The sequence below is a fragment of the Charadrius vociferus genome, unplaced genomic scaffold, assembly GCF_000708025.1.
Source record: "Charadrius vociferus isolate BGI_N301 unplaced genomic scaffold, ASM70802v2 scaffold173, whole genome shotgun sequence".
Classification (NCBI taxonomy): domain Eukaryota; kingdom Metazoa; phylum Chordata; class Aves; order Charadriiformes; family Charadriidae; genus Charadrius; species Charadrius vociferus.
In genome coordinates, this window is record NW_009648369.1 from 5,584,259 (window position 1) to 5,592,917 (window position 8,659).

The window sequence follows — 8,659 nt, forward strand, 5'->3', positions numbered from 1 at the left end:
CTGCTCTCTCCACTGCACATCCTCAAAGGTTTTCACTGGTTTCGTGAACCCCTCCTTGTGATGAGAAGGAAAGCAATGAGGTGGTATGAAGGGAGCCAGGAGATATGAAGTTTCAGGGGGAGAGAAGTCCCAAACACTTACTTGACTTTTGCAACAGGTTGGGTAAAGCTTGTGAACCACTGATCAGTCTTGACGACTGCTCTGAGGACTGCTTAACAATGGAAAAATAAGTACTGTTACAAAAAAGAGTACACACCTGAACACCGTAACAGCTATGGGACTTCGCTCTGACAATTTTTTGTTGGTTTTTTTTTTTTTTTAGGTCTCTGATACTTTGTGTTAACAATGGCTGTCTCCATCCAAGCTGCACCACTCCTTCAGTATTGCCCTTCAGGGAAATCATAACCATATTAATGAATTCAGTGTTTTGCTGCAGAAATAATTACAGTATCCCACGTTCATCCTTTTGATTTCTCTGAGGAATCCAACAGGGAGCAAAGGTGAGCTGTAAAGAAACAAGGTCTTTTATAAAAATGTATGGCAGTTTTTGGAACTGGTGAGCTTCCTTCAAAATAAAAGATGCAGTAAAAGTAATTTGCATGTTATTGTTGGAAAATTTACCCAGCCTGGATTCTTTTATTGAGTTATGTTGGAAACTAGGGCATGCACGTACATGGTGAGATTGTTAAGCATTCCAGGCTGGATCATCTTGCCCTGGCCAGACATACTCTCCTCAGTGCTCTGGACTTGATGTTAGCTTAGAGTGCCTCCAGGAACCACATATAACCACAGACTTACAGAACTATTCAGTACTTAGTAATAATCAGAGGTTTTGACTAAACCTTCACATCCCCACACATCTGCTGACTCTGTAAGCCCTGGAGATGCCTCTGGACTGCTTTATGAATCCATGTGACCATCATTCCTGCCTCTCATGGAGAGGGTGTCAGTATATGTTACTGAAGTGTTCGAGGATCAGGAACATTCATCCCACAAGCCTGGACACTCCACAAGCTGCTCTTTGGAGCAATTAAGATTTAGCTATTTAGATTTCATCTCTTAGAATTGTCCGACTTCCTCATTTTCTAGATATAGAGTCTCCAGAGATTGTCTGGAGGATATGGGCCATTATGTGCTCTGCAACAGAAGCAAAGAAAAATATATTTTAGCCTTTAAAATTAGCTGCTAGCCATAATGCTGTGAAAAGAAAAGGACTTGTCCTTCTTTGCCTCTGAAACAGTTTTTCTATTAACTTTAGGACCCTCACTCTCACCACTCATCCATTCTGACTTAGTTTTTAAATAACTACTGCCTTTAAATGACAGCTAGCAATGTGTCTGCTCTTTACACACGATGAGAGGAGATCTCCAGACTCTAGATCCAGCTTGCAGGACTGGGTGTTAACAGAGTTTGCACTTCACAGGACTTGAGTCTCACAGCGATAAACAATGTCAAGTGCAGTCCTAAGCACTTAAATAAGGATCAGGAATGAAAACTCCCATTAGTTTCAGTGAGATTAGGATTTCAATCTAAACTGACTCCATTCTGTGTTGTTAAAGGCTCTCAGTATCCAGTGTTGTGATTCACGGCTGTTTCAGAACAGTTCACTGCCCAGTGTGCTGGTCCTCTTGTGAAAACTGCTGATTTCATTTTACTTTGCAGCTTAAATGAGAATCCACATTTATTTACTGTATTTTATTTTTCAATACGGTTGATGATCTTTAAAGATCCAATTTTAAAAGCTGTTCCGTACAATATTAAGTCCAGCCATTATTTTTCCTGGGATCAGTGCAGAGACAGAAATGCAGCAGAAGGGCACGTTACCAGCATCCTCCCCTTCCCCGAATCATTCACAGTCAGCTTCAAAGTTAACACTGCCTTTGGGGTTTGTTTCATTTTGGTTTTATATGTAAGAAGCATTCTGGCCCTTTGTTTTAAAATCCATGCAGCACAATCTCAGCTTCTGTTTGAAACATATAATAAGCCTCTTATGTGGTTTTCTAGTAGACCTGCATTTTGGCACAGCACCTGCCTATTCATGTTTATAAGTAGAAGGAGGAGGAGGAGGAATAATGGCAAAAGCAGTGTTGCATGAAAAACATCCAGGCAACAAGACCATGCCCTTTTTTTTTTTAACCAAGTCCTCCATGAAAACCAATTGCCATCTCTTTTGTTTTTAAAGTTATCAGAACCCAATTTCAATACCACTTTGGAGCACTAAACATATATTTCATCATGAAAAGCACTCCCCTGCGATAATGCTGGACCACAAATACATTTGCTTTTCAGCATACTGCCTTTTGGATTCTGCTATATTAATTTTCCTTTCACAGGAACTTTCACCACACTTCTGGTGAAAGGTTTTTTACTCTTTAGGAGCATTTGTTTCTAACAATTTTACTGTAATTGTCTCAAATGTGCAGATTTGTATTAAGTGCTTAAGAATCTTTACCTCGCAGATTATTCTACAAATTCCCCCAAAGCAAAACTTCCACTGATGCCAATAATGTTACTGTTATTTCTTTCTCACCTCTATTTGTTTATCTACATATGTGTTGATTCTTAGAGAGCCACCTTGTAACATCCTTGGATCGGAGCTATTTGTTGCTTAACTTGTTTGCATCCAATGCTATTTCTAATTGTTTCTGACATAGTAATAATAGTTTTATTATTCCATATTGGTTTTAAAAATTCAGTAACACAGCAGTACTATTAACCTGTTTAAGGAATTTTTAGAGTCATGTTTATAAATAAATACATATCGTGTTTTCTTTGTTGCAGTTAGTTTTAGGTGGTGCATCCAACAAACGTACTGTCATATTGCCCAGGAAGACTGCGAGCGCCCCAGATGTGATCTTCTGGAAGGGAGCAACAGCATGGGCTAAAATCATTGTATCAGTACATACAGCAGTACTTTTGATAATCTGCCTGATTTCAAAACATGCTGCTGTTGTTTAGCAACACAGCATTGGTAGAATATATGTAAATATATTAGGCATCATATATCTAACATTGGTATAATATAACTAAAAAGTACTCCTATTATAGTGAGAACTTAAGTGGCCAAACCACACTCATAAAACCAGCACAAGTCCTCCAGTTAAAAGAGATGGTCCCGGGGAAATCAGTTTCTGCCAGTGCAACTGCATCTATGTTAGGGGTATCTGTAAACACAGCTGTGCTGCTCTGGAATCCCATTTCTTCACAGCCACTGAAAGCCTGAAACATAGCTCTAACCTAACATTTAAAAGAGCTCTGTGCCATCTTTAGAAAGATGCTAGTCTGTCTTGAAAATCTGGATAGAGAAAAAGAGGCTGCAAATATACCCACTTAAATTTCAATAGATTTTTGAGATTCTTTTGTTCTACATGTACTAAAATGAGGGACTAGAAATCAATTCCCTTCAAGGCAGGAAATGTGAGATAGAAGCCAAAAATATGACAAACCATTTGATTGTAATTAATCAAATGGCATTAGTATTTTTTTTTTCATTTAACTGTTATCTATAAAACCCCAAAACATAGCTAAATAATAGATGTGTAATAAATTCACAAAGCAAATGACTCTATTTAACACTAGCATTACATCATGATCACTCCCAACCTTACCCTTCCAGTTAAAGGACCATTGGTGCTTGTTTCTGTTATTAATCCAGAGGATATGCTTCTCATGTTCAGTGACCCAGTTCCAAGAAGTATCACAATATAGAAGCCTATTTTCCACTTCATAAACATGCATAATTCCTGTGAACGTTAGCACTGATTATGCACACTTACACACTCTAGGGCATATTCATCTAAAGCCAGTGAATTCAAAAGATCTGAAGAAAAATGTATTTGGCCCTCTAGACTGCTAGAAACCCTAAAGAATGATAGGAACAGTCCAGAATGTTTTATTGGTATATTTTATTTTAATGACACTTTTGCATATTAATTCCTTCAGCTTTCTGCCCACAATGCTAATGATGTTTTATATAAGATAAAAGAAATAAGGACTTTTTTTAGGATAGAAAAAAAGAAAAATGAAGAAAAAAAGCAAGGATTAAGCTTAATAGTTAGGATATTAGCTTTGAAGATGGAAACTGTCGTTCCAGACTGTCCGATGCCACTTATCACTATTTCCTGCAGAAAAAGAGGTTAGTTGGGATATTGCCAGCAGCCCAGAAGGGCCTATCTCATCACAGGTAGAGCAATGAGAGGACGAGAAGTGCAGATTCAAACTCTTTACAGGGACGTGATAATTGATTTAGAGCTTCCTACAGCTCGATGAGTACTTAAACTACTGTGGTAAAGATAAGGCATTCACATTATCTTTGTTACTTAGGAAAGAAAGAGGACTTCAGCCACTTGATTTTGCTTTGACTTCTAATGTCCTAGATAGTTCTCTGCAGGAGAGGTTTGCAAGATGCAACTCACACAGGAAAACAGATGCATATACCCTGGAGAAACATAGAATTTAATACAAATTCCTGTCCTGAGCATTACCGTGTGGTCTTGCTTTGGTGTGTCTGTTTACAACATGCTGGCTGGATTTTCAGCTTTCTCAGAAGGTTATCCACAAATTTCTCCCCCTCCCAAACTCTTGGCCGACCGTTGGGGCAGCTAACTCGGTGTTTTCAGCATTTAAGTCTGTGGCTCTGGGCTTATAGTATTATAAACAATTGTTCGATGATCTATTTCAAAAACTGCTGAAGTAATCACCTTATTCAGTAACCTGGAGGAAAACATGTGTCCTAATAACTTGCTACAGATGCTGGATCCCAAGAAGAATCTACCCACCCAAAAATGTACCACTGTTTTTTACTGAACCTGTCGGATTGCTGACAGTGCTAAATATGCAGTGGTATAAAGTATATTTCTGCCTATTAGCTGCTCATTTAAAAGAGGTGTTCTGGACTAAATATTTTTATAGACGCTTCCACTAAAAGTGCTGCAAATATTTTTTCTGTAGAGTCCATTTGTATAACTGCTGTTTATTTTAAGCACTGCATGATTTGTACTCATAATGGAAACTTCAATAGCAAAGGCTTCCAAGCCAAGCTAGAGTCATTCCCCCTGTAGTCAATACATTCTTCATCTACATCAGTAAACAGCACAGTACAATTGACGCGAATACGTAGAGTGGAAGAATTAGTGTTGAGGACCTGACATCCTCATCACACGTGTTCTGGATGTTTTACTTCAGATCAACTCTAGCTGATTAGCAGGCATCAGATATAGTGACACATTGGGTGTGATCCCAGGACACATCTTTTGGTTGCATTTCATCAAAAAAATGCAGTTTCTGTGCCCAAAGGTTGTGCACCCCACTCTAATTGCGATGGAAGAGCAGTAAGTGGAGATAATCAGGAAATTCACCTCAAAATAATTCTCCTGATATAGCCGAAAATTTTTTTGCTCTTAAAGCTAAGGATAATTTCTATTGAATGTGAGTAAAAGAAAAGAGCTTTCTTTGCATCTTGGTCTGATGTCCCACACCCTTTCATCAATCCACATGAAAGTGCACCACACAACTCTCATGAACAAAGAAACAGTGTCATCTTAAGAAAATGTAAATCTGAACTGAAGATAAGTCTCATGCTTCTTTTCCAAATATATTTATTGATGGAAATCTTCAATAAAATCCAGTTCAGGCCAAGAGATAAAACGTCATCCCTCTCAACTGTAAGTTTATGCAGAGGAATTATTAATCAATACACGCTTCATACATTTTCACTCTGAATATGCATTAAAGGAACTGAAATGTTGTTAATGTAATCACAACGATTTGGGTCTCCTGCCGGTGGCTCCTCCTGGAACGATCAGATTTCACATCTGGGGTTTTGTCTGCAGCCAGCAGCCAGGGCAGGCAGAACGTCCTACGGAGGAGAAGTCGCCACCACTGACAGCACTCAGACTATCAGCTACTTGGAGAGCCCAGGGCCATTATTTTACAAGCATTTCTGTGACAGAAGGAGAAGTAAAGCTCTGGATTTACTACAGCTAATCGTATTTCTCCTCTGCAAAATTAGTATTTCACTCTGTATATAGACATTATATATAGACTGACAACAAACTGGACTAAATATATGACAGTACCATTACAGAGCAGATCTCAAAACCCATGACTACCAAAGCAAGGGAGACAATCTTATTTGATGTGCATATCTAAAAATATATGAGGCCATAAAACTGAAAGCCAGATCTTGCAGCATAGTAGGACTACAGAGCTGTCTCCAAATTTTGAGAGCAAAATACTGCTGTGCTCTTCATGTTATTTTTTGCAGTACCATTTTTGTAAACGTGATACTGAATTTACTCTCTGATATTTCTTCATGAGTAAAGTATCTTGTGAAATACCTGTGAAGACTTCAAACATCCCTTTAAGGGGAGGAAGTCCTAACAGCTTCGAGCTATTTTCAGAAGGTATCTTTCCCCAAAACGCAGAAAAACATTAAAAAAGGTATTAATCCCTTTATTGTAATTTGACAAAAAGAAAATAATGATTTCTAAAGAGTTAAATACTTGGCATACTTCATTTGGAACACATATTTTGTAAAGACCATTTACTTTTCCCAGAAACATGTAAGAGAAATTATTAGCTGTCTGATCTTGGTGGATGTGCACCGAGTACTATTTAAAATGGAAGCTACAAATTATCAGTCAATAACAAGCACAGTACCTGAGGCAGTAAAAATTCTTTCATTTGAAAATAATAGTTATTACAAAGTCAGCCATTTATTAACGAAAGGATTGTGAGGCAACATCTTGAGCCATAAATATTAAAATATGAAGACAGAAGCTTATTTATGTAAGCTGGAGTTAGCGGTTTTTGTTAGACCATTCATTAGAAGGAAAAAGGGGCTGGGTAATAATTTGCAGTGATCTGGTTCAAGGCTAAAGAAATGTAGGGAAGGACTGCAGCATGCATTTAAGGGAAAAGAAAGATAGTCCCACTTGTCTGCAGAAATCGTCAATGTGCTCAATATTAGCTACTTATATTTGAAAGGCTTTTTTATTTTTATTCAGCCTCACATTGTATTTATGAACCGTTCTGTTCCTACTGTTCATCATTGCGATCCAATATTTTTCCTAATTAAAATTACTTTGAAGTCTCTGACCTTTAGGCAGACACTCGATTCTGAATTAAAATATAATTATCTTTGTAACATGAATACACTTCTTATGCTGCCCCCATGGTTTCTTGTTACAGAATAAATACATAATAAATGTAAGGAAAAGACTACACTGAACTTGATAAAATACTGAAAAATAAGAAGAAAATACCCTGAGCAGCCTGGTTTTCCTTTCGTATATAATGAGGGCAAAGAGACAGGAGGGGAAAAATAAAGGCAACACTTAAAACGTAAAGAAAGAAATCCTTTGTGCACAACCCATAATTTATCTGCAGGACATACCACCACACAACTTCACCACTCTTGCTGAAACCAAAAGGAGAGTCCTTTATAGGAGTAGGTCCAGCAATCACACAGTTTATATTCCAGTGGTGTTACACAGGTACAGGAACAGGACCACAAACCATTCTTTGAAGATGAAAGAGGCCCATAAACTACTGAGTGCAGAGAATGTATTTATTGTGAGTAAATCATAGGTTTTTTTCTAAATGTGTGGTTCTCATCGCTGTAGCTATAGGAGCGGCTGGTGTGATGAGGGTAGCACTTCCCATTCATCTCCTCGTCTTCACCATTGCTTCTCCTACCAATAGTATTCCTTAGTCCAAATGACTGGCAGCTCGACCATATGTTTGCTTTACATTATTTTGCAATCTTTTCTACAGTTAAATAATAGGAATTTAACAAATAACTTACTTTTACGTAGAGCTGCTGAAACTCCTCAAGGTTCAGTCTACCACTTGGACAGTCCTTTAGAAACCCTTTGTACCACTGTTTTAGCTCGTGTTCATTGAACTCCGTGCTCTTCACCAGATCCTCCATCACCTCAGGGGCCAGCTTGCTATTCTGTTTCCCCATTCTGCCTTAAGAAGGAAGAAATTAATACAGTTAGCCAAGTTGCTGTGAACATTTTAAACTGGAATTAGCGACAAAGCTTGAACACATCACTTGTTTCATACTCACTGCTGCTTTTAGTCAAACACAACTTCACAGATTCACTAGTGAACAGGAACCTAAGCTATGCTTGAATATCAGAGGCTGAAAACAGTGAAAAAGACAACATTCTTCTTTCATTTAGGAGTCGTAAGGCCTGGAGACAGATTGCTCATGTGCCTTCAAATTACGTAATTTCTAGCTTTTCTTTACACTAAGGCTGAAAAAGATGACTGCACTTTTTCTTTGAATTTAACAAAAATTTTTCACAGATTCAGGGATGTCCACAGAATTCCTCTTTGTCTTGAAAATCTCTTTTGATACAACACCCACCTTAGCAGCTACTCTTCACAGGTAGAAAACTGTGGGCAGACAGGCTTGTAATGTACAGCACTAGAAGTTCCACTGGGAGGAAGCAACGCAGGAGTCCACACATTTGGTCTCAAGAAATGATGAAACCAAACTGGAAAACTAAATGTAATTCTTATATATATGCACATATATGTGTATATATGCACATATGTATACATATATGTACATGTATATATTTACTGCATAGTTGATACACAATAGATGGCTTATATTTCACCACTGTTAACTCTGGAGATATCCACT

General features: G+C 38.0%; 1 protein-coding gene across 2 annotated transcripts in view; it reads right to left on the bottom strand.

Moving 5' to 3' along the window:
- Positions 1 to 7,974, bottom strand: part of VSNL1 (visinin-like 1) — a 51,521-nt gene extending 43,547 nt beyond the window's left edge. The window contains exon 1 of one of the 2 annotated variants that reach the window (XM_009885328.1): positions 7,808 to 7,974. In XM_009885328.1, coding sequence (XP_009883630.1) covers positions 7,808 to 7,969 — 162 coding nt within the window. In that variant the 5' untranslated portion in view covers positions 7,970 to 7,974. The remainder of the gene's footprint in view (positions 1 to 7,807) is intronic. The other variant, XM_009885329.1, reaches the window with a different exon arrangement.
- Positions 7,975 to 8,659: the final 685 nt, after the last annotated feature.